Below are 27743 nucleotides of genomic sequence, written 5' to 3' on the forward strand. Positions count from 1 at the left end.
TGCCAGCTTCAAGGACGTGTCTCAATTACTCTAGTTGCACAGGTTGTGAGCGAGGGAAAGAGAGGGAGGAGAGATAAACACACTCCACCTAGAACGTCAAACAAGAGTAAGTGTCAGACAGAAACAGGCAGAGAGGAAGAAGGGAGGGAACAGGGGAGATAAAGGATAGGATAAATAGCTGACCGTGAGTGAAAGAGGAGAGGGACAAAGATAAACAAAGAGAAGTTCATCTGTTTTGTTTTTGAAGGGAGACAGTGGCAGAGAGGTGTATATATATATATATATATAGAGAGAGAGAGAGGTAGACCCAGCAGAAGCAGGACTACTGTACAGTGTGTTGTGTTGGGACCTTCCTCCAGGGAGCCTAGTGGAGCAGAGCTTGGTGCCCCCCTGGGATACAGACACAGCCATGGATCCCTCTGCATCGGCTGAGGTTGGGGACGAGTGCAAGGAGAGCAGGAAGATCCACTTTGCTGTGCAGTCCTCGGCACCCACCCAACTGGACCCCCGGCAAGTAGAGATGGTAAGTGAGAGAACTGGTAGAACAGTGTCTGTGTGTGTACAGTCACTATGTGTTTAGCTTGTCCTCCATTACCTATGTGTGCGAGCGTGTGTGTTCATCGTGTTCTGTGTGTGTTGCGTCTCACCTGTGTGTCTAGGGTGTTTTCCTGTATGCATCTCAGTTTCTCGTGTTACGCACGTGTGCTACAGATGTTCGACCTTACAGCCAAGCTGAGGGATAACTTACTGTTGATCACGGTCACTGTCAGGATTGGAACTTGTGTTTTACCAGACAGGGACAAACCATGCCATATTGGACCGTCAGTCTCAGCTTCAGTGTGACTTCTCTCTTTTTGTTGCATCTTGATCTGTGGCCTGATCCTTTTCTGATACATGGTTGAGAATACAGTGTTGTCATATCTCCTTCTCTTCTGCTTCTTGTACTTTATTCTTTGGCCTATTTAACTATGTGTCCCATTGGCACTGAATGTTATCACTCTGGCCAGTTAAACCTTATAAAAGTCGACCATGGTTTGTTGTATCGTTGTAGTCACAGAACTATAGTTAATGATTATACAAGTGACTAATATTTGTCTTGGTCTGACAGATTTTCTTTTGGACTGCTAGCTCTTCTCACTTGACTTCTTCTATTCACTACTCAGTTTGTAGAGTCTGTTTCCCTGTCTTGCCTGGTTCTTTTCTACTGTTTGCCTGTAGTCATATAAAAATGGAACGGGACAATTCTGGTTCTTCTCCTTGGCCCTGCAGCCTGTCGACAGTGTGTTTTATTTTAGTCCGGGAGAAAGTGGGTCAAAGTAGGAGTTGGTTGGTTGCTGTGTGAGATCCAGGCCAGTGGCTCAGCCCCAAAAGATGCAGAGAGAGAGAGAGCGAGAGAGAGAGAGAGAGAGAGCGAGAGAGAGAGCGAGAGAGAGAGCGAGAGAGAGAGAGCGCGCGAGAGAGAGAGAGAGAGAGAGGAAGACAAGAGGAAGACAAGAGGAAGACAAGAACGCTACACGATGGAGGACTGCAGAGAAAAAGGCACAACCTGTTTTCTCTCTCTTTCACCTGTCTGGTGTCAGGTCCCTGAGCTGCTGTCCCTGTTACAGAGCTCTATCTCACATCAGCTAATAGTTTGGCGTGGCACTGTCTCCATGCTTTAGCCTGATTGAATCACTTACAGTGTGCAGTCTCTGACTCAAGGGCACGACTGCAGCACTCAAACATCTTGGGATGTGAACCCATGACCCTCTCCTCTCCCTGTCCAACGGCCTTCTCTGCTTCAGCCCTGAAACCCTCTCTCTCTCTCTCTCTCTTAGAGAAGTGTTCAAACCCTCTGGTCTCTTAGTCAACGTTTTTCTGTTCTTTTCTGTTCACGGCTCTCTTTCTTCCTTTTTCTCAGTGGAACTGTTGCTCAATCTCCCCTTACATCAGATGTTGTGAGCAGCTTCAGGCAGGCTCCCCCCCCCTCCCACCCTCCATGGGGCATCGTGTCTGGCTGGCGCCCCCATCCGGAGAGCAGAGGCTGGGGTCATCTGGTTTATTTGAAAGCAGTTCAGATAGTTTACAATAAAGTCCACAGTAACATTCACATCTAAAGAGAGGTGCAGGTTAAATGGTGGGGCTCCATGAAGGGACCGCTGTCTGTGAGTTGTGTTGTGTGTGTGTGTGTGTGTGTGTGTGTGTGTGTGTGTGTGTGTGTGTGTGTGTGTGTGTGTGTGTGTGTGTGTGTGTGTGTGTGTGTGTGTGATTTAATGTAAGTACCCATGTGTACGAGCTAACTTGTGTGTTTGTGGGCGAGTGTTGAGGTGTGTGTAGTTACTATACCACACAAACATACTGTCACAGGAACGACAAAAGGGAGTGTGGGGAGAGTGGAGGAAGTTTTAAAGCTGTGTGTGTATTTGTGTGGTTATGTGTGTGTGCGCGCGTGTGTGTGTATTACAGGAGATACAATCTAGCAGTGGTTATTTTGGGGCCCCAGGGACACTAGGGTGGGCATAGTTAATGACTACGACTCATTTTAGGAGACCCTCATTATCCCACAGCATTAAACACACCCACGCATGTATACAAACACACTCAAGGCCTGTGTTTGCTAAGGGGGTTTGATACACAAATCACTTCAGTTATGTTAGCGCCACAGTTTTAATGACAGCTATCAACTCTAACTACGTAGACTGCAGTACAGTTAGTATACTAGACTAGCAGAGGCCCGTAGGAGTCATTTACCCGGAAGCATAACTAACATGATTTAACAGACAGCACCGTCACAATGACCAGTGTAATACCGCAGGGTTGTTTCCATGACGACCGACCGCACAGCGACGTTCCACAGCCTCCGTCACAGATCACCTCTGAAAGGTTTAATGGAGAAATGTCTCCGTGTGGTTGGGTCGTTTGCATTGGCGCTAGCTTGCACATGTGTAAATGCATGAGTGCGTCCAGGATCCTGATTTCTGCCCTGAGGGGTTTTAATGTGAGAGCGGCTCCCATAGCTGACACCTAGTGTGCCCCGGACGAGAGAGAGAGAGAGAGAGAGAGAGAGAGAGAGAGAGAGAGAGAGAGAGAGAGAGAGAGAGAGAGAGAGAGAGAGAGAGAGAGAGAGAGAGAGAGAGAGAATATGAAAATCGGGTACATTTTTGTTGTAGCTAGCGGTGCCCAAAAATTATAAAAACAATGTCATGGAACTATATTTAATACATTTTCGCTATAGTCCTTTCAAATACTTGATGTAATTATAACACATAAATGGATTACCCATGCTAGACTATCTAGTAATTTTCAAGTTTGGTGCAGTGGTTAAAATGTTTCACTGATCAAATGTTTGCCGGAACATTCTCATAAAAGGGCTGCGGCGAAGCCACGGGAGCAAACAAGTTTGGTACAGGGACAGACAACATTTTGACATGCAAATCCGGTTGGATACGGCGTTGGATTATTGAAATATCAGACTCAATTTAACTCCAGAGTTGCTTTTTTCTTTCTGAGGGCTAATCGGGGACATATCTGGGGACATTTCTGGGGACAGCTCTAGCCGGGGACAGCTCACCAAAATCGGGGGACTGTCCCCAGAAATCGGGGACGTCTGGTCGCCCTACCCCATGGCCTCATTCACACTTAACACTCAGACCAACTAGACAAGACCCCAGCACGTCCACTGACTTGATACACGTGTAGGCTATGACCACTCAACATCTGTTTTAGGAAAAGTTCATGCAGATAAGATTTGTGTTTCTTGACAGTCGTTTCAACATTAGATGTGTTCATCCACGCTCTAAGATTTTCCCAAAGGAAATGTACGATTTTAACAGGGAAAAATGTAAAGCAACTCTTGTGTCACAAAAGTCATTATGGTGGCCTAGAGTACTGGATCAACAGCACATGGCAGCGTGTGTTTAACCTCCCTATTCCCCCATGTAACGCTCTGGGAGGGACTGGTGTGGGGGAATGCTCATAATGGACACAGATTAGGGTCATCGTTCAGACTGAGAGGCTCCAGTTGATTCACTCACAGTGAGTCGGCCCGCCCCATCCGTCTATGGACTAAACACACAACACAAGCCCTCTCCATACTAATCCCAATATCAATCCACCTCTGATCCTATGGATTGATAGAGAAACTCAGGGGACCAAGGGTATCAAAGTACACCAAAGGGCAACAACCACCCAGTCACTTATTTTAGGTCCAATCTAAATGAATCCAGTAAATGGGATAGAGAGCCTCTGTTTGGGTGAAAGGGGTGAACACCCTCACCCCACCTCACTCTCCTGAGTTATGTGCCCTTCCTCTGGCTGGGCGTCACACAGCAACCTTTGGTTCAGCGAGTGTTTGTGGGTAAACACTGTGGATCGGACGGACTGTCAATATGCACTCCTAACCAGAGCTTCTCAGTGGAGGACCCAGAGCACAGAGCATGCTGGGTTGGTAAGACATGATAATTTAGGCTACATGTGTGCGTCATGTCACCAGAGTGGGTTCTAATCCAGAGGTGATTTGTTAATGCAGTTTATCTGCCAATGGGATGTTTCTAATGATGAGTATTCCAGTAAATTAAAAATAGTGAAATATTTGATGCTTATTAAGGTGTTACTTTTTTCACAACAAAAGACAGTGCCTTTTTTTCCCTCTCTAAGGTCATCACCAGAGCTCTTTGTTGATGTGTGTCTTGTTATCAATAACAGCATTAGTGGAATTGATTGGGCTGGTGTAATCAAAGCACTGTGGATTGCCAATTGTGTGATACATTACAAAGTCACAGCTGTTATTAATTAACAAGACAGTAAACTATTGTCCCACAGTAACAACAAAAAAAAGGTAGAAAACAATGGCTTAATCATGCACATAACAATAAGGCCTTTTTTTTTTACTTACACCATTTTGTTTTGTTTTGTTAATTTGAGAGAAGTGTATGTCTGTGTGGCTACCTTACAGAACAACTGCCCCTTAAAAAACAACTTCTCATTTAGATATTAGCCTATGTGGTGTCGATATGAGTCAGAAACAGTTATTCTACTGTCAAAACTGACCATGCTACTAAGTGTAAATAGGATAACTTTGGTTATAAAGTCAGTCTGGTCTAAAATTGAGTTTTGTGAGACTTGTGGTTTTGACTACATCACAATGTAAATGAAGATTGGGTTTGTTTCAAACCTGCCCATAGCTGGCAGCACACAAGTAATCATCAATTCGGAGTGTAGCTGCAGGTGACCCGATCGTGGTAAATTTGGGTTAACTTTGGATATCACTATGGGGCTAGATAGGGAGCATCGGTAAATTTAACAATGTACATGCGACAATATATTAAATTCCAATAGCTCCAAATTTCAATGACTTAAAACCTCAAACCAACTATAAATTGTAGAAATTCATATACAAATATTGAAAGAATTTCATGAGAAAACTACAAGGTTTGCAACATGAAAATATTGTCTCATTTACATTGTGTAATTTATCAACGGTCCCTAACTAGCCCCGGAGATAGGCTATCCAAAGTCAAACCAACTTTGATACGATTGCACACCAGCCGGCTGAAGCTAATTGGTGAAATTATTTGTCTAACTCTTCCAATCTGCGACACACATACAAGACAATTCAGTCATGTCACCTAGCATTTCCTTATTAACCAAATCTAAAGCTAGGCCAAACCACGAAGTGCGGTCGTCCTTTAAATAGATCAGGAGGAAGTGGCTTTGCGACTCCCCTCCACAGTGACCACGTAATTTGGTTGTATTGTGGTTGTGTGTCTGTTGTTACAACTGTCAAGTTTTCCTCAGCATGTGTGTGTTTACTTTGCAGTACATGTGCGCAGGTGTTTGTGCAAGCGTGTATAGGGTTTTGTGTGCACACTGCTGTGAGCAGAGCTGGCTAGGTTACTTTTAAAATGTAATCCATTACAGTTACTAGTTACCTGTCCAAAATTGTTACTTTGGATTACCCAAACTCGGTAACGTAATCTGATTACTTTAAGATTACTTTTAGATTACTTTCCCTTTAAGAGGCATTAGAAGAAGACAAAAAGGATCCATCAAACACATTATTTTGGTGTGTCATCATAGTGGTCTATGACTTGTGGTCAGACTCGCTCAGGTGGAACAAACTTAAACTTGTGCCATTTTTCATTGCTGAATTGAACGTCATTGAGAAAACAGAAAGGTGTCAAAATGTAATTTTTCGTCAACATCCATTCAGAATTTAAAAGTAATCCAAGAAGTAATCATCTATTTTTTCAAAAACTATCTGTAATCTGATTACAATCTTTTTTGCTGGTAACGTAACTAATTACAGTCCATTTTTTGTAATCAGATTACATGTAACTGACTACATGTTATCAGTTACTCCCCAACCCTGGTTGTAAGGGTGAGGGTGTACATTCTATTGGGAAAGTGAATCCCACACTAATACTGCTCCTCTTTTTAATTGAATCTCATTGATAGACTATTAATAAACTCAGGCTGATTGACATTCTGTTGTCCTTTACATGCTTCCTATGATCAATGTTTTCCATGTGGCTTCTCTCTCTCATTATTTAACTGTAGTCAATAGGAATGTTTCTCTCTTGTGTAGTGTAGAAGGCCTATTCCTTTTGTGTGACTGTATGTGCTCATACTTGTGTGTGCCTGTCCTCTGTGAGTCTGCAGGTGTTGTATAAACAGGTAAAGCACAAATATTGAAAGTAGGCAGAGTGATTTGTGGTGTGATGACACTGTCCGCAGTCATCATAAGATCAACCAGAGAGCACTTCAAGAACATTGGGGGCTTATTATGATGTAACGTGTGTGTGTGTGTGTGTGCATGTGTGCGTGCGTGCACGCGTGAGTGCGTGCGTGTGTGCGAGTGTGTGTGTATGTGTGTGTGTGTGTGTGTGTGTGCGTGTGTGTGCCTGTGCGTGTGCGAGTGTATGTGTGTATGAGTGTGTGCGTGTGTGCGTGTGCGTGCGTGTGTGTGTGTGTGTGTGTGTGTGAGGGTGTGTGCGAGCGCTGCTAAAATGCTACCACCCAACCCAATGTTATGATAAACGAGTTGCCTGTTGGCTTTGGGTACACACATATACAGCACTGTAACAGCACTCTCCATAAATCACACCTAGCACGGCTTACCTAAATGTCATCTCCATAGGAATTAACATTATATCTCGTGAAATGATTACCCCATGCTATGAATATAATTTCAGTAAAATGCATTAATTTACATAATCTCAGACCCTATTCTAAACATGCACATCCACATAGTAGGTAGTCTTGCACATGTGCACTTTTGTACTACACATCCACTCCAGCCAGCCAGCCAGCCAGCCAACCAGTCAGCCAGTCAGCCTGTGAGCTACAGGCTCTCAGCAGTGCACCCTGCTGCTGTGACAATAACAGCAGTACTATTTCCGATGAGGGGGAGAGAGGAAGGATTATGATCTTACAGCTCTGTTGCAAACAACAGTTGTTGGGGTTCTGGATCTGTTATGCTAGCTGATCCTACCAGGAGTGGATCAGAGGGTTGGGTCAGTACCAGGACCAAGAAATGCCTACATGGGTCTGGGTTTACAGTGGCAAGAAAAAGTATGTGAAACCTTTGGAAATACCTGGATTTCTGCATAAATTGGTCATACAATTTGATCTGATCTTCATCTAGGTCACAACAATAGACAAACACAGTCTGCTTAAACTAATAACACATAAACAATTATACGTTTTCATGTCTTTATTGAACACACCGTGTAAACATTCACAGTGCAGGGTGGAAAAAGTATGTGAACCCTCGGATTTAATAACTGGTTGACCCTCCTTTGGCAGCAATAACCTCAACCAAACGTTTTCTGTGGTTGTGGATCAGACTTGCACAAGGGTGAGGAGGAATTTTGGACCATTCCTCTTTCCTCAGTTCAGCAATATTCTTGGGATGTCTGGTGTGACCTACTGTCTTGAGGTCATGCCACAGCATCTTAATCGGATTGAGGTCAGGACTCTGACTGGGCCACTCCAGAAGGTGTATTTTCTTCTGTTAAAGCCATTCTGTTGTTGATTTACTTCTGCGTTTTGGGTCGTTTTCCTGTTGCATCACCCAACTTCTGTTGAGCTTCGATTGGCGGACAGATAGCCTAACATTCTCCTGCAAAATGTCTTGATAAACTTGTGAATTCATTTTTCCGTCGATGATAGCAAGCTGTCCAGGCACTGAGGCAGCAAAGCAGCTCCAAACCATGATGCTCCCTCCACCGTATTTTACAGTTGGGATGAGGTTTTGATGTTGGTGTGCTGTGCCTTTTTTTCTCCACACATAGTGTTGTGTGTTCCTTCCAAACAACTCAACTGTAGTTTCATCTGTCCACAGAATATTTTGCCAGTAGCGCTGTGGAACATCCAGGTGCACTTTTGCAAACTTCAGACGTGCAGCAATGTTTATTTCAGACAGCAGTGGCTTCTTCCGCTGTGTCCTCCCATGAACACCATTCTTGTTTAGTGTCTTACGTATCGTAGACTCGTAAACAGAGATGTTAGCATGTTCCAGAGATTTCTGTAAGTCTTTAGCTGACACTCTAGGATTCTTCTTAACCTCATTGAGCATTCTGAGCTTTGTTCTTGCAGTCATCTTTGCAGGACGGCCACTCCTAGAGAGAGTAGCGACAGTGCTGAACTTTCTCCATTTATAGACAATTTGTCTTACTGTGGACTGATGAACATCAAGGCTATTAGAGATACTTTTGTAACCCTTTCCAGCTTTATGCAAGTCAACAATTCTTAATCTTAGGTCTTCTGAGATCTCTTTTGTTCGAGGCGTGGCCTTGTCCCGGACCTACTGTTTTCGACTCTCTCTCTCTCTACCGCACCTGCTGTCTCTAACTCTGAATGCACGGCTATGAAAAGCCAACTTACATTTACTCATGCACACTCTACAACCACTGTGATTATTATAATAATTTTTTGGACCCTGCTGGTCATCTATGAACGTTTGAACATCTTGGCCATGTACTGTTATAATCTCAACCCAGCACAGCGAGAAGAGGACTGGCCACCCCTCAGAGCCTGGTTCCTCTCTAGGTAGTTCTTCCTAGCCACCGTGCTTCTACATCTGCATTGCTTGCTGTTTGGGATTTTTAGGCTGGGTTTCTGTAAAGCACTTTGTGACATCGGCTGATGTAAAAAGGGCTTTATAAATACATTTGATTGATTGATTGATCCACGGTATAGCGTGATTGGAATTTAAAGGCAATGTTCCCGCTGCATATGTTGGCTTAATTGGGATTAACCCTTACATTTCAATCGCACTATACTGTCGATCTTCCGCGATGCGGATTGAATCGACCCTTAGTGTATGTATAAGAAAGGACGAAGGTGGAACAGTGGAACAGTCCTGTGTTTGTATTCGACTGACTCTTGACCGATGGCTAATTAACTGAGCAGTCGGGTAGTGCAGTGGGCAGGTGGGTGAGGATGGCTACTGGGGTAGGTGTGACATACTGCCAGTAGCTGTAATTACTTCCTGTATGTGTGGTCAGTGGAGAAGCTGCTTCCTCATAGTACCAATCTGTTGACTCAGTTAACCATTGGTGGGGTCAAAGGTCTCTTCTGATGTTTGCTGGTTACTCATCGAATCCCAGTGAATGGTGTCTGATATCATCATATATTCTACTGTGGCACTGTGATGAGTGTGAGTGGATCTGACAGAGGTGTGACATGATAGAGCCCCCGAGTGGCGCAGCTGTCTAAGGCACTGCATCTCAGTGCAAGAGGCATCACTACAGTCCCTGGTTTGAATCCAGGCTGTATCACATCCGGCTGTGATTGGGAGTCCCATAGGGTGGCGCACAATTGGCCCAGCGTCGTCCGGGTTGGGCCGGTGTAGGCCATCATTGTAAATAAGAATTTGTTCCTAACTGACTTGCCTAGTTAAAAAAACAAAAACAAATAAAGCTGTGTAGCTACTGTACTGTATATGACTCTTAGATGTTCGAGAACCTAGAAAGAAAGGGGCTGAGGTTCCTATAGGTGGGTTTGTTAAGGTGCAAGAAGAGGTACAGTACATGGAGACAGTATGGGGATGCTGGTGTTTGTTTTATTTTATTTATTAGTATCCCCATTACCCGGTGCCAATGGCGACAGCTAGACTTACTGGGGTCCGACACATAACGAAAAATACATTACAGACAAAAGACTTTACAATTTATGTACATTTAAAAACATGGAACATTAATGGCATCAAACACATCAACAATGTGGTTTCCATGTGGTTGATACCATTCCAGTGACTCCATTCCAACCATTATTATGAGCCATCCTCCCCTCGGCAGCCTCCACTGACATACATGTCAGTACATACACACAACGATTAGGTCACATGGGGGAGAGGCGTTGTGCCGTGAGGTGTTGTTTTATTTGTTTTTTTAAACCAGGTTTGCTGTTCACTTGCACTATTTAAGATGGAAGGAAGTTCCATGCACTCATGGCTCTGAATGATACTGTATGTTTCTTTGAATTAGTTCTGGACCTGGGGACTGTGAAAAGACCCCTGGTGGCATGTCTGGTGGGGTAAGTGTGTCACACCTGCTCCCGCTCCCCCTCTCTGGCATTGGACTCACCTGGACTCCTTCACGTTGTTGATTACCCCCTGTATATCTGTCTGTTCCTCGGTGGTGTTCCCTGTGTCCGCATGAATTGTTGTTATGTGTTCCTGTCCTGACACTGTTCCTGTTCCGTTTCATGTCCATCAGCTATTAAACCTTCACTCCCTGTACCTGCTTCTCATCTCCTGCGTCGATCCTTACAAAGTGTGTGTGTCAGTGCTGTGTGTAAGTTGACTATGCAAACAATTTGGAATTTCCAACACCACTCTGGCTATAGGGATGCTCTGACCCCCTATTTCAGTTTGTTTACCCAAAGCTCCAAAGCTCCAACCTGCTATCTTCTATCCACATGCAGCCGGCATGTGCTGTACATCTCTTCCTTCAAACACGATGATCATCAATGTCTCTTGTGTTTCACCAGTTTTTAGTTCATAAGCTCATAATACCAGCAGCATTCTGTTCAAGTAGGGAGAGAGATGTTCTTTATTTCTCTATTATATTTTGTTATCTGCCACCAAAAGAATTTCATTACTTTTCGGTCAAACCACGTCAGCACCACCAGGCTTTTGATTTAAACCTTTGATGTTTTTGTTCTTGACAGAAATGTTGCTGGGTTGCAAATGCCTCTTAATAGAAACATAATCGCAGTGCACAAAGGGAAGGATTACTTTTCACTTTATTGTGTCATTGCCTTTAGCACTTAGCGTGACCTAAAGGTCCAACCATTTAATTTGTCTGGGCTCGCCCAGGGCCTGACACGGAGACGAAGGGTGATACCACTGGAGAATTGAATAGAGTGAGCCCTGCAGCCTTAGAGTTCAGGCAGACACAGAGCTGTGATAGCAGAGGGTGAATGAGGCTTTGCAGCTATGTGCTCTTAATCAGAGATGGACAGAGCAGAGATGAAGGGGTTAAAGAGAGAGGGCGGACAGAGATGGAAGTGTGGATTAGAGAGAGAGAGAGAGAGAGAGAGAGCGAGAGAGAATAGTAGCAGATGGGATATTGATCTGCTTGTGTGAGAGAGAGAGAGAGAGAGAGAGAGAGAGAGAGAGAGAGAGAGAGAGATTTTAATGAGTTGTGTTGGACAGTGTTAGGTTGGATGGGTGGTTAGTCATTCCTCAGTCGTGAGTACGTGCCTGGTTGCACACGTAAGTGTACTTTTAATTCCATAAAAGTCGCCATGCACATGCGCAAACACTATTCCCAGTCGGTGTAGCTCATGAGTGTCTGTGTGAGGCAGGGCATCCTAATTGTACTGTATATCAATCACTTGTAAATTTATATGCGTCTGAGTTAAATTATGGCCCAATCATTACAGTGAGAGAGACAAGGACGGAACGCGCCTTTACGGGACCTAAGTGCTGCGTCCACCTCTAGCTCTGGGATCTGCCACACACTGGGCTAATGAGATGGGCTAATGTAATGAAGAAGTACCTATACCTGGGGGACAGGACAGGACACCCCCTAGGGTTGACAGGGGATTATAACTTTTGGGAATGTCTGTCATTGTGTTGTGTTGGCATTGCAGGTGCCGGGTGGATATAGTGTCTCCCTTTAGAGATGGTTGGCTGGTATGACGTAGCTTAGTTTTAGTAGCATTAGCTAGAGAGAGCCTCTCTCTCTGCTACGCAGGGTCCCCTGGGGGTCCTCAGATCTAGTTTACACTGTTCTTCTGCTGTCTTTTAATAGGCTGGCCCGTTAGCTGGCCTATCTACGAGGACCACCTCTGGAGAGCAGACCCACATCAGCCAGACCTGCACCCCACTCAGCAATGCAAGGGGTGCTAACCCTCACACTCTCTCTTGTTCTATACACACACATGCATGCACACATACACACACACACACACACACACACACACACACACACACACACACACACACACACACACACACACACACACACACACACACACACAGTACCTGTCAAAAGTTTGGACACACCTACTCATTCAAGGGTTTTTATTGATTTGTATTTTCTACATTGTAGAATAATAGTGAAGACATCAAAACTATGAAATAACACATATGGAATCATGTAGTTACCAAAAATGTGTTAAACAAATCAAAACATATTTTAGATTCTTCAAAGTACCCAGCCTTTGCCTTGATGACAGTTTGCACGCTCTTGGCATTCTCTCAACCAGCTTCACCTGAAATGCTTTTCCAACAGTCTTGAAGGAGGTCCCACTTATGCTGAGCACTTGTTGGCTGCTTTTCCCGAGTTGGCTGCTTTTCCAACTCTTCCCAAATCATCTCAATTGGGTTGAGGTCGGGTGATTGTGGAGGCCAGGTCATCTGATGCGGCACTCCATCACTCTCCTTCTTGGTCAAATAGCCCTTACACAGCCTGGAGGTGTGTTTTGGGTCATTGTCCTGTTGAAAAATAAATGATAGTCCCACTAAGCGCAAACCAGATGGGATGGCGTATCGCTGCAGAATGCTGTGGTAGCCATGCTGGTTAAGTGTGCCTTGAATTCAAAATAAATCACAGACAGTGTCACCAGAAAAGCACCCCCACAGCATCACACCTCCTCCTCCATGCTTCACGGTGGGAACCACACATGCGGAGATCATCCACTCACCTACTCTGCGTCTCACAAAGACACGGCGGATGGAACCAAAAATCTCAAATTTGGACTCATCAGACCAAAGGACAGATTTCCACTGATCGAATGTCCATTGCTCGTGTTTCTTGGCCCAAGCAAGTCTCTTCTTCTTATTGGTGTCCTTTAGTAGTGGTTTCTTTGCAGCAATTCGACCATTAAGGCCTGATTCACTCAGTCTCCTCTGAACAGTTGATGTTGAGATGTTTCTGTTACTTGCTCTGTGAAACATTTATTTGGGCTGTAATTTCTGAGGCTGGTAAGTCTAATGAACTTATCCTCTGCAGCAGAGGTAACTCTGGGTCTTCCTTTCCTACGGTGGTCCTAATGAGAGCCAGTTTCAACATAGTGCTTGATGGTTTTTGCGACTGCAAAGTTATTTTCCGCAATGACTGACATTTGTGTCTTAAAGTAATGATGGACTGTCATTTCTCTTCAGCTCATTTGAGCTGTTCTTGCCATAATATGGACTTGGTCTTTTACCAAATAGGGCTATCTTCTGTATACCACCCCTACCTTGTCACCACACAACTGATTGGCTCAAACGCATTAAGAAGGAAATAAATTCCACAAATTCAATTTTTAACAAGACATGCCTAATTGAAATGCATTCCAGGTGACTACCTCATGAAGCTGGTTGAGAGAATGCCAAGAGTGTGCAAAGCTGTCATCAAGGCAAAGGGTGGCTACTTTGAAAAACTCACATATAAAATATATTTTGATTTGTTTAACACTTTTTTGATTATTACTACATTCCATGTGTTATTTCATAGTTTTTATGTCTTCACTATTATTCTACAATGTAGAAAATAGTAAAAATAAAGAAAAACCCTTGAATGAGTAGGTGTGTCCAACCTTTTGACTGGTACTATACATGCATGGACATGCACACATGCACACACACAAGGAAACACACACAATGTCAACCATTGAACCATGTCATATGAATCCCACCTGCGTCATTGTCACACATTATTTCATGCAAGAGTGAAGAGCAGAGAAGGGTTGTTGTGCCCAGAGCAGGTTTGACTTGGTCCTACCAGCTCAGTTTAGTCTTCCATACCCCTATGCTACTGATTAAAATACCATCACTGAGTCGACTCACACAGCCAATTGGTGCCAACGGTTTTATAGGAGAACGAAAGAAGGAGAAAGAGAAACATCCAAGGGGGAGGTGTGAAAGTCCCATAAATCAAAGTAGGTTCAAAACGATCTCTTTTTCCGCTCACCATCACTACAGTTCTACACACACACACGCACGTACACACACATGCACAAATACACTGCAGCTGAGGGGAGGATGGCTTATAATAACGGCTGGAATGGAGTCCATATGTAACCCACCATCAGTTAAAATAAGGTCTCCTTTTGATTTAACCTTAGTTTAACCAGGTGAGTCAAGCACCTTCTTATTGATAATGACGGCCTGGCTCTCTTGAAGCTTAAGAGCTGTAATATTTCCCCTGTGCTTGTAGGCTCAGTGGGGGACAGGGAGTCCCGTGGGGAGACACATAACGGCTGCAGCCCCACCTGTGGAGCCCCTGAGTGGCCCTGTGACAGCTCATCAACAGCCCACGTCTGGGTCCCAAATGGCACCCTATTCCAATATAGTGGACTACCTTTGACCAGGGCCCACCCCGGTGCGCTATATATGGAATAGGGTGCCATTTGGGATGCATTCCTGCCCTACAGAGCTGCTGAGAGGCCAGAAACAGTGGGACTGATACTTAAGGATACTGAACAATGGCTGCAACTGAGGAGAGTGGGAGAGGGTGGGAGAGGGGGGGAGAGGGGGGGGGGGGGGGTAAAGTAATGTATAACAGGAGTAATCTCGCATGCTGTGCCCCAGTATATAAGCGTACATGTGAAAGTCACAGACGATCTTATGTAACGACAGAAGTGGGGCGATTGAAAGACTGGAAAATTACAAGTGACTGTGTGTTATGTCATCTGGCCTTCCCCACCGTCATCCGTCCTGCTGCCACCGTCACCCAGCCGGATGTGTGTGTGTGTGTGTGTGTGTGTGTGTGTATGAGAAATGCCAGCTGTGTGTGTGTGTGTGTGTGTTGATCCATATACACGGTGCATATTATTTTGGGAAATGGCAAGTGTGCATTGATGCCAGTCACAATAGCTGTTACTCACCCGACCCCTCTATGCGTTTATAACTGTATATACTCACCTTCTCTATAATCGATGGTGACCTTTTCCTGGAAGCAGCTTGACGCCATTCATTGGTCCATTACAGGAAGTCATGAATCACTCTAGCAGCCCTAGTTAGTCTACAGGTAGTAGTGGCGGTAAAGAGGTTTAGGGTTAATCATCATCGTCTCTTCATTAACATGGGGAGGCCAGTTGTGATGTTAGTAAGAGCTGAGTCACTCACACACACAGTCTGAGGGACCACACACACACACACACATACTGTATAAATCATTTTGTTATACCACAATGACCTCAATTATCCAATAACACCCTTTCAGCTCTAGGGCAAAAACACATACGCTTGCTCTATCCCCCTGTCTCTCTCTCGCTCTCTCGCTCTCTCTCTCGCTCTCTCGCTCACTCTCTACCTTTTTGAGCTCCCTTGACATTTGTTATTTTAATTTATCTTGCTCCGTCTACCTCTCTGTTCTTTTCTCTCTCCTCTCTCTTCCTCTAAAGAACAATGACATCTCAGAACTCACACCAGAGCCCTAGGAAGATCAGTCGTCTACATACCTGGATTGGTAGTACGTATAAGACCAAGAAGCATCCCAGTATAGTAGCTGGGACATGGGCCTGGTTAGCATCTGGTCTGCTGTGCTCTGTCTTACCCACTCTTCCACCACCACCTCAGGCAGGCGGGCAGGCGGGCAGGTGGGCGGGCAGGCGGGCGGGCGGGCTCGGGCAGGCGGGCAGGCGGGCAGGCGAGGGGGTTGGTTTTATCCAGCAGAGGTATCAGGTGTCAGACAGGCTGACCAGCAGCAGCAGCCACAGCAACAACCAGGGCCCCTCGCCATGTCAGTGGAGAGAGATGGATACGTAGGGGGTCACACAGTGAGGGAGTCCTGCTGGGATGTCTCCCACAGAGGGAGTGGAGAGACGTCATTCAAGCTGAGTGCCATGATGAGATTACAAAACCCGGTGGGCACAGCCCGGTGATGTGGGGAAAGGGAAGAGTGATGGGCGAGAGAGAAAGAGGAAAACGATAGGGGAGAGAGGGGGAGGTTGAGAGAGAAGGTTGTAAAGAAATAGAGGTGGGGGATTGAGGATAATGTCATGTCACTGTCAAGGAATGAAGAATGATATGTGGGGTGAACAGGATAAAGGGAGGAGAGGATGAAGTGGAATTGGAAGTGGGGGATGAGAGAGAGTGAGAGTGAGAGTGGGGGATAGAGGGGAAGTGAGGAGAGATACAGAACCTTCATGAGGAGATTATGATGTGTTGTGTGGCCCACCAAGCCTGTGTTTTGGCAACAGTGACCTGCTTGCTCTGACGCACAGCTCCCAGATCCAGGAGGTTTTCCAAATGGAACCCTATTCCCTCTATAGTGTACTACTTTTATTTTTTTCACATGGGGCTCTGGTCAAACGTAGTGCTCTACTGTATGTAGGGAATAGGGTGAAATTTGGGATGCAGACCCTGTCTGCCCTGGTTAACTAGAGGAATGAGACTCACAGGGTCAAACACATCCAGAGAGCAACTTCACGGAAAATAGAGAAGTGCCACTGATGTTGTGTGACACCATAAACAGAGAGGAGAAAAGGTTCAGGCTATGGCCAAGGTTGGCTGGTCTAGATCTAGAGAGGACCCGCTGGTTACAAACTGGTTGAATCAACATTGTTTCAACTTCATTTGTCAACGCATTGTGACCTGTTGTCTACGTGGAAAATACATTGGATTGGAAAAAAAAGTCATCAGCGTGAACTGTTGTTTTGAAGGTACAATTTCAACCACAGGATTATGCGATCATGGTAACCAATATTCAACACAGACAAACCTTGGATAAAATATGTTTAATTTTCACCTTTGAAACAACGTCATTTTCGATGTAATATCCACTATAAGAAAAGGAACAGTAGTCTGGGCAGCACCTCCTACTGGAGAGCACCTTAGATACTGCGGCCCTATATACTGTACATAGACTTGAAATCACTGGCCACTTCGGCCTAGCACAATGTTTATATCTTTTGCATTACTCATCTCATATACTGTATTCTATTCTACTGTATTTTAGTCTATGCCGCTCCGACATTGCTCATCCAAATATTTATATATTCTTAATTACATTTTACTTTAGATTGGTGTGTATTGTTGTGAAATTGTTAGATATTGCTGCACTGTTGGAGCTGGAAACACAAGCGTTTCACTACACCCGCAATAACATCTGCCAAACACTTGTATGTGACCAATAAGATTTGATTTGATCTACAGCTATCTCGTAGTTCTCCCATCCAGAGTTTTAACCAAGCTCAACACTTCTTAGCTTTAATACTTGTCACTGACTATTACCAATGTGCTATGGTGAGAACGATTGTTGAGAAATCTCCACATAGATTCACTGTTGCTACTCAGTTATTCTAAGGGTAGTTTCAACAGAGCAAATAAATTATCAATCATACATCATCAATATTATACTATTTAGGCCTATATAGCATTTGGGAAGTAATTAACAGCTATAGTTTCAATTCAGCCCAGGATTCAACTAAAAATAGACAATACATATACAGTTGAAGTCAGAAGTTTACATAAACTTAAAACTTGTTTTTCAATATCACGACTTCCGCCGAAGTTGGTGCCTCTCCTTGTTCGGGCGGCGTTCGGCGGTCGATGTCACCGGCTTTCTAGCTGCCACCGATCTACGTTTCTTTTTCTATGTTGTTCTGTCTTGATTGTACACACCTGGTTCCCATTACGTTATAATTTATTCCCTATTTAACCCTCTGGATCCCACATGGTTTTGTGCTTGTTTGTTCTTTGTTTAGTGTTCAAGACTTCTAAGAGCTGGTGTGTTTTTCCCTGCGTGGAAATCATTGTTTCTTTTTTGAGTAAAGTATGTCTTTTACTCAGTCATGTGTCCTGCTCCTGACTCCGTCCTAACCGCTGTACACTGACACTTGACTTTCAATCACTCCACAAATTTCTATAGTTTTGGCAAGTTGGTTAGGACATCTATTTTGTGCATGACACAAGTCATTTTTCCAACAATTGTTTACAGACAGATTATTTCACTTATAATTCACTGTATCACAATTCCAGTGGGTCAGAAGTTTACATACACGAAGTTGACTGTGCCTTTAAAAAGCTTGGAAAATTCCAGAAAATGATGTCATGGCTTTAGAAGCTCTTGATAGGCTAATTGACATCATTTGAGTCAATTGGAGATGTACCTGTGGATGTATTTCAAGGCCAACCTTCAAACTCAGTGCCTCTTTGCTTGACATCATGGGAAAATCAAAAGAAATCAGCCAAGACCTCAGAAAGAAATTCTGGTTCATCCTTGGGAACAATTTCCAAACGCCTGAAGGTACCACGTTCATCTGTACAAACAATAGTACACAAGTATAAACACCATGGGACCACGCAGCTGTCATACCGCTCAGGAAGGAGACGTGTTCTGTCTCCTAGAGATGAATGTAGTTTGGTGCAAAAAGTGCAAATCAATCCCAGAACAACAGTAAAGGACCTTGAGATGCTGAAGGAAACAGGTACAAAAAGTATCTATATCTACAGTAAAACGAGTCCTATATCGACATAACCTGAAAGGCCACTCAGCAAAACCGCCATAAAAAAGCCAGACTACGGTTTGCAACTGCACATGGGGACAAAGATCGTATTTTTTGGAGAAATGTCCTCTGGTCTGATGAAACAAAAATAGAACTGTTTGGCCATAATGACCATCGTTATGTTTGGAGGAAAAAGGGGAGGCTTGCAAGCCGAAGAACACCATCCCAACCGTGAAGCACGGCGGTGGCAGCATCATGTTGTGGGGGTGCTTCGCTGGAGGAGGGACTGGTTCACTTCACAAAATAGATGGCATCATGAGGTAGGAAAATTATGTGGATATATTGAAGCAACATCTCAAGACATCATTCAGGAAGTTAAAGCTTGGTCTCAAATGGGTCTTCCAAATGGACAATGAACCCAAGCATACTTCCAAAGCTGTGGCAAAATGGCTTAAGGACAACAAAGTCAAGGTATTGGAGTGGCCATCACAAAGCCCTGACCTCAATCCTATAGAAAATTTGTGGGCAGAACTGAAAAAGTGTGTGGGAGCAAGGAGGCCTACAAACCTGACTCAGTTACACCAGCTCTGTCAGGAGGAATGGGCCAAAATTCACCCAACTTATTGTGGGAAGCTTGTGGAAGGCTACCCGAAACGTTTGACCCAAGTTAATCAATTTAAAGGAAACACTACCAAATACTAACTGAGTGTATGTAAACTTCTTACCCACTGGGAATGTGATGAAAGAAATAAAAGCTGAAATGAATCATTCTCTACTATTATTCTGACATTCCACATTCTTAAAATAAAGTGGTGATCCTAACTGACCTAAGACAGGGCATTTTTTACTAGGATTAAATGTCAGGAATTGTGAAAAACTGAGTTGAAATGTATTTGGCTAAGGTGTATGTAAACTTCCGACTTCTACTGTAGGCCTTGGGTTTAAAACTTTGGTTGATTTCGAATGGAATCTACAAGCTAATAATAAATATGTGTGATTCACTTCTCCATTCAACCAAAAATAAAAGTGAAAGAATAGAGATTCAAGCGTATTTCGATTTTTGGTTGAAATGAACACAGATATCCAACATATCAATTGTTAATTCATTTGTAGACAAGTTGGAATTGTAGCCCGGCTCAGTGGCACCGATGGGACTATCCATGCAGAAGTTAAAAAGTTTATATTTGGTTGCGTTGTCAACAAAACACAATTCAATATTACTTTTGTAAGACAGCTAATAGCCTAATGTGAAGGCTATTTTACAAACTAATGTAGCAATATTCATTCAACGTTAAAATGAGTAACACATCCATGGCCACATTTTGAGGTTACTGTAACAATGTGTCTTCTTATGTAATCATAGAAAACGTGCATGTGCAGGTTAGCAGGTCTGTGGAAATGTTCACAATTGCTATAATAATCTGCATAGAATCTAAAACAGCATTGATCCCTTGCACCATGTACTTCAATGTAATCTCAACTAACTGCAATCCAGGTCATTTGAACATGCTGCTTGATCAAACACAGTGATAACACATTAAGTTAAGTATAAATAAAGTATTACGTACTTTAAGTATAAATAAACAAAACATCTGACATTGTATTCCCATTTGAACTTGTATGTGCTGTTAAATGGTTGAAAGCGCAGTGATAACACATTTAAGTGACAACTAAACCAAATATCAGGCATTGATCTTTTCATTGGAATTTGGTTGTAATTTTAGATCAGGGGTTATCAAACCTTTTGGGGCCGGGGACCCCTTTTGTGTTAGAAAATTCATAATCAGAACACAACTCCAGTGCTTTAACAACAGCCTACAAGGAGTTTTACTATGACGTCTGCAGTACATGGCTGGATGAAGTCTCGGGCCCGGGGAAAGAACATTTAAAAGGCCTCCTGGCATCAGAGAGAACATTTAGCAGTTTTCAATCAAATTTCCGGTAATTCTACAGAAATCTTCTTTTATTGTTGCAGCTTTGAAGCTGATATCCTGCAATTCAACACAGAGAGAAAACTTTGCCGTTTTAAAGCTTAAATTACAGTGCATTTATGTAAAATAAAAAAACTTGGGGGTGGGGGGGGTAGTATTGAATAGAAAAATGTATAATTGGTGGAGTTGTAATTGGTTGATTGTAAATTAATAATTTTACAGTGTATTTTTTTTACACACTTTTAACTTATTCCACAGATACTTGGCCAAAAGTCTTTTAATCTGTTGTTAGTAATATTACCTCCCAAAAATGTATGTTAAAAAAAGGATATATATATATATTTAAAAAAAATGTAGATCTGGCGGTGGACCCCAATATGACAACCCCTGTTTTAGATGGTTAAAAATAATATTGTTAACACATTGGGAATTCAACAAACCTTTGGCTGTCTTTTTGAGTGGGGGGAAATAGGTTGGACTCTCATTGATCAACGCACTAAACTTATCCAATTGTGTGCCCAGTGAGGAGACTTGTCATGACCTTCTTTGTTTGACTTTCCAGGCTTCCATCCACATTGTACTGCACTATTCATCTGACCTGAATGCATGTATCCAAAACATGCTAGTTTGCAAACTGTTTTATGCTTGATCTATTTAGACTGTTGGAGACTGTGTGCTTGCGAGTGTTGTTGCCAAACCTTCACAGTGGGGTCTACCTGGAATTAAAACTACAGAACAGAAGGCCCCATAAACCGTTCTCCTTGACCCTCTCTCTGCATTCCTTCCATTGTCAAATTAATTAACCATGTACTGTAGTTTAAGAATGTCAGTGCTGACAGAATGAGAGAGCCGTCTGTCGCATACTGTGAGCACCCAGTTAGAGTGGGTAGCAGGTTACCCATTGGGACAGAGCCCGTGTACTACAGTGTATATATAGTAAACAGGAAGCCCAAGGGGAGTGAGCTCCAGTCTGCCTGCCACTGGTCTAGAGAGGCTGGAGAGAGGAGGGAGGGGAGAAAGGAGGGGAGAGAGGGGGAGAGAGGAGGGCAGTAACACTAACCTGATGCTGGGGTTAGATTCCGCCAATCTCCCCTCTCCATATCCCTCAAGTCTGTGACGGGGAAAGGTATACAGTCCCCATACCATGCACACATTAACTGGAGATTGCATCAACGCACACATGTAATACAGTACATTTGCATGTACTGTAAGTATGCAGGGCCCTCACTTGGAAAATCTTAAATCAATTAGCAACATGTTATTGTTTCCACATGTTTTTGTTTGCACATATGCAAACATGAATGCACGCTCACAGACTTGTTTGCTTGAGTGACATGGTTTTGCATCAAACTACTGTTCTGCAGTGAATACCCACAGGCACATGCATATTGATTGGTAAACTATGTTTGTACCATATAATGTATATATCAACCATGTACTAAGTACAATGTATGTAATGACTAAAGTAGAGTTCAGAGTGATACTGATTTCTCCCGGGGGGTTGCTCTGTTAAGTGGCCTAAATCAGGGTCACACAGTGTGTTTCCTGGTAGTCTTAAACAAATCTACTTTGAAACAAAAGTAGACACCTCACACACTTGGTTATGGGCTTAAAAAAATGAAGACAATTGTACCTTGTCAGATATAGAGTTGAAATGTATTCAATTTTGAGTTTGTATCCCAATATTACACTTTATATGCATCACAGAAGACTGAAACATAACAAAACCATTTGACATAGAAACACAGGATTTGTTGTGGGGAAAAAGTGTATTAATTATGAAATTATGAAAAATACTAATAACATTGCACACATAAGGCCACTAGGGGGGCGCTTTGGTCATTCGACTGCAGGAAAGGGATCTACGTGACATAATTGGATGTCCTCTGTTCTGATGACCAATTGTTGACCCCTAACCTCTGACCCCTGACCTGTCCCGGCAGTACTCAGACTTGACTCCTTGTCTGGAGTGAAATTAGGAGAACTGGACACATTACAAGCCCTGATGAGATTGCTGGCACTCAAAATACCGAATGACTATGTTAGAAACGTTCTACACAGAGACTTGACTTGTGAGGTTTTAACACTTCGTCAAGAGCTTAGTAAGTCACTCGGGGTATTGGTGACAACGTTGGCTGGGACTTTGTTGTTGTTTACTCTTCAGCACAGCCTGACACAGAAATCAACAATGTTGATGACACTCTCCTTCTCTCTCGTGCGCATCTAGATCCGGCGCCGGCGGCCTACACCTGCAACACTGTTCAGAGTGGCAGACCAGTGTTCTCCTGAGGATGATCAGTCCAGCCATCAGGTAACAGAGCGCAACTAGTACCTGAGGATAACTGCATGTCACCCGATGGTCATATGAATAGTTGCATTATTTCAAAATTGCAGCCCACATTCATCTTTTTCTTCCTTCCACAGTGGATTGTAGGAGAGAATGGGGTACTCAAGCCCAAGCGAGTCAACCCAAATGTGTATCAGCCACCATCCCTGAAAGGTAAGAGTATAGCTGACTGAGTAAGTATTGTATACATGTCCTCTGTATGGTGAATTATCCCTGTGTTGATACTGTGTTTACCTTGCTTTACTGTTCTGTTGCCTCCTGATTATACTATTTGTGAAATGGGGGCAGTGGGGTAAGATGCACGTGACAAATGAATACGTGTCATGTCAATCAGTTGGAGTATCTTTATAAGAGTATTTACTATACTGTATATACGTGCAAGACGGATTTCTTCTATAGAAATATATACAAATGTTTTGTTTCTATGCACAAAATGAGAGAGAGAGAGAGGAGAGAGAGAGAGAGAGAGAGAGAGAGAGAGAGAGAGCGAGAGAGAGAGAGAGAGAAAAGGGAGAGTGATAGATTAGAGAGTGTGACAGCTGTGAGACACTGAGTGTGAGTCTGTGCAGCTCTGGATCATCCAGGATTACCAAAGGAGTGTATACACACACACAAACACACACACACACACACACACACACACACACACACACACACACACACACACACACACACACACACACACACACACACACACACACACACACAGAGAGTTCTAAATGTTGCTTTATATTTGTTGTTGCACGCAGAGCCATAAACATAGAGCATGTGCTGGTAAGACCAGAAAGAATCTATTTGGAGGCTTGTCAGTAGATGTTCATTAAAGGGGATTAGTGTAGAGTGTTATTATAATAACCCACTCTGTGTTCCTGTATCAGTATACCATCCTTCATTAGTTCAGCCAGGCTCAGAGAGAGAGAGAGAGAGAGAGAGAGAGAGAGAGAGAGAGAGAGAGAGAGAGAGAGAGAGAGAGAGAGAGAGAGAGAGAGAGAGAGAGAGAGAGAGAGAGAGAGAGAGAGAGAGAGAGAGAGAGAGAGAGAGAGAGAGAGAGAGAGAGAGAGAGAGAGAGAGAGAGAGAGATGAGTCAGCATTGTTTAGAGAGCAAAAGAACAGGGGACCAGACAGGAGAAATGAAAGGATAAAAACAAATGCAGGAAAGAGAAAAGGACACAAATGTATAATACCCGTCCATTACAAACTACAAAACATGAAAGTGCTGGCTATTCTGCCCCTCAATATGTCTGTTTGTTTGTCTGTTTGGCTGGCTGCTTATCTGTCTGTCTGGCATGCATCTGAAAGCCCGTATGAAGCATGGTAACGTTGACAGTGTTGAAGCCTGGTAAACCCAAAACAACCTATCCCTCTCTCCCTTTGTCCCTGTGTTTGTCCCTGTGTGTGTTCCTGTGTATTCTGTGCATGTGTATGTGTGCGTCCAGCCGTCCAGAAGATGGCTGAGGCACACATGCAGAACCTGGGTGTCTACCCCCCCTTGGAAGACCCCTTTGAGGGGGAGGAGTACAACGACTACCCCTGTCATGAGGAGAGGGAGGAGAGATTCCCCACCAAAGCTGCTGGTGAGATAGGGATTCCATACACTGTCAAGCAGTAACATATACACTCACTCATATAATCGCATTGATGCTTTGACCAATGGTGTAACCGGCTTACATGTTTAGCTGTGTGTATAGCCATTGTTATTCAGTGCCCACGTTTCAGTCAAATGGGCTGAATGTTCCACTATGCCGTGTTCAAAACAGCAGGGCCTCAGATAAACTCCTCTACGCAGACAAGTAGCTGTGATATTATATTAGCACATATTAGCATCACTCCACCAAATCTATCAGAGAGCACAGCAGACCTCCCTGTTCTCCCATCCTGCCCTGTGCCAGTCAGGGGCCAGAGATGCCTAGCCACGGCTAACAGGCTAACAGTCTGCTCTCTCTGTGGCATCAGTACTGATGCTGGGCTGCCAGCCCAGATGGCAGAGCTTCCTAATGAAATCCCTCCTGTAGCATCATTAAACGCTGTTTCATTGGCTATTACCGCCATCATTTCTTCTATAAATCTGTCGTTTGAACGCAACACGGCTGCAGAGTGGCTGTAGTGTCACACATCGCGAGACAGGGACTCTTAAAGATACATTGAAGTAGACTGTGATTATCCTCACTAGAGCAATTGCCAAATTATGCCTGCATACACGTGCACATTTATACAGTAGTCACTTTCATATGTACTGGTATGATTCAGACTTGTATACCATGTTCCACACACATGTATTTCTACACACACACTCACAGGAGGCACATGCCTGACCAGGAAATGACAAGTAGAACCAGATTACCATAGACTAGTTTGGGAGTAGAGTTATTATGATGTCCCATGAATTGATTAACCTCTTTTCCCTAGTGTTGTTTGTTTACCTTCCCTGCATGTCTTTTATGCAACATCAAAATCCACAAATCTAAGTAGTCTTCAAGCTTACTTGTGCAAAAGGTAAGTGGTTTGATTTGAAGGAGACCAGTGTGTGCTGCTGTTCTTTGACATCACCTCTTGTCTCGATAGACCCCCAAGCGACCAGCACCATAGACGAATCAGAGAAGCCGGATGAAGAGGAAGAGGAGGAAGAGAAAGAGAAAGAAGAGGAGAAAGAGGAGGAAAAGACAGAAGAAAAGACCGAGGAGAAGGCAAAGAAAGTCCGCAAAAGTGTAAAGTTTTAACACTACTTTGAAGGGAAAAAAATGAAGGGAGAGAGATGGTGGCAGATGTGTGAATGATTGAGTGAATGAATGAGTGATTTTAATGTGTGAACGTGTGAGTGAGAAAGAGAGCTTCTAAGTTTGAATGGTAAGTATTAAAATTAAATGAATGAATGAATCTAGGTAGGTACTGTCGGCAAATCTGTGAGCAAAAAATCGGGAAAGAGAGAGGGAGAGAGAATGTATAATAGATATGGCCCTTGTGAAGAGGTGAGGAGTGGCTCCTTAGAACTAATGAGACTAGTGGATAGGGCAAGGTCACTGTGACCTTGAGGTCCCTCACTGCAACGTTAGTCTTCTCTTCCATGTCAGGGGAACCATTCATTCACTTCTCACTTTCTTACTTTGCTCTTTAATGTTACAAAGCAATGGAATAATGGCTAGAAATAATTACACGACACTCAAAATAACTGTAAACGGCCAAACGCTGATGAACAGCTTCAGTATAGAGCACACACACACACACACACACACAGAGAGGAGATATCTTCTCACTATCGGTTCAGACTATATTCTAAAGCTGCTCCATTACTGTGCAGATATGATAATACAGACTCCCATATGGGTTCCTTTCAAAATCACAAAGACCTGTATTATGTGTACCAAATTTCACTCTGGCCTAGATTGGATATCTCTGCAGCATAATCAAATTGAGATCTTGTTCTTGGGAGAAGTGAGCAGCTGCTGCCATCTTGTGGCAAGATAGGGGATGTAGAATAACCAGAGTGTGTGTATTGACATGGATTTACATACAATAAACTGTGCACTGCATAGGCCTTCAGATAATATGCATCTATATCATTGAAATGATCTAGATTTGTAATCTATTTGAAACATTAATTGTGATGCATTTGAAGTTATTTCTGGTGTCCATCAAAGCTGTTTGTGTCAATGATGTACTCTGGGTGTATGTGATGCCTTGCTTTTGTAAAAGTAGTCCAATTTAGTTTTTTTTGTGAGAAACAAAATGTATTAATTTTGGATGCAGAATCAGATTCGTATTGTTTGTTTGTTTCAATAATTTCCTGGGTAAAGATGTATTAATCAACTTAGCTGTATATGGTCTCTTTCTGTTGAACAATTGTCACAACGTTTAGTAACCTTTTAGTCACGACTTGGATAATTGTGTTTTTCATATTGTCATGAAAAACAATGCAGACAATACAATACATAGTGACTCTCTTTCTCTCTCTCTCTTCCTGCTGAAATGGAATGACACATTTGAATATTAAAATATTCATCCTCAGAATGTCATTATCATCATATACTCATTGATAATGTCAGTCTAATAAACAGTTTTCTTTATTTCCATCACATCTGTTCTCCAACTGCAGGATTGCTTGAGTCAGCGGAATACATTTTGGTAGTGTCACAGCTGAATGTCTCAATCTGTACCAACTGTTAATATATTGTAATTGTTTTGATTCTCTTTTTGTTGGGCAATTGAACTTTTGTATGCTCTTTTCTCTTGTCTGGGTGTATGGGCTGGGCAGCCCTTTAAAGGTTTGAGACATATGGCACCTACTCCCTCCATTCTCTCACTGTATGGCTGGAGTGAGCATCCTCTCCTTCTCCAAGTCTCTCTATCCTCCACGGTCAATAGGCGGGTGCCATGGCAAGAATGAACTCGAAACGATAATATTCTTCTTTATTTCATTTATTTTTCTGTACTTGTTGAAGATGTAGACATTTCTATGTGAGCCACAATAACAATATCTAAATAAACACATTTTCCTGATTTGAAATGACTTTGTGTGTGTGTGCGTGTGAGTGTGTGTGCGTTCATACCTGCATTCCTTGTGTGTATGTGTGTCTGTGATGAACATACAAAGTAATCCTCAC

At 43.3% G+C, this 27743-nt stretch overlaps 1 protein-coding gene across 2 annotated transcripts; it reads left to right on the forward strand.

Annotated features, from left to right (window-relative positions):
- Positions 1–27646, forward strand: LOC100194587 (protein phosphatase 1, regulatory (inhibitor) subunit 1b-like). 2 transcript variants are annotated; one of them, XM_014203974.3, is made up of 6 exons: positions 1–106; positions 360–523; positions 23026–23109; positions 23223–23298; positions 24582–24719; positions 25708–27646. In XM_014203974.3, the coding sequence occupies exons 2-6, from the start codon at positions 410–412 to the stop codon at positions 25860–25862; spliced, it is 567 nt and encodes a 188-aa protein (XP_014059449.1). In that variant the 5' UTR covers positions 1–106; positions 360–409; the 3' UTR covers positions 25863–27646.
- Positions 27647–27743: the final 97 nt, after the last annotated feature.

This window comes from Salmo salar, chromosome 06 (genome assembly GCF_965601325.2).
Source record: "Salmo salar chromosome 06, fSalSal1, whole genome shotgun sequence".
NCBI classification, from domain to species: domain Eukaryota; kingdom Metazoa; phylum Chordata; class Actinopteri; order Salmoniformes; family Salmonidae; genus Salmo; species Salmo salar.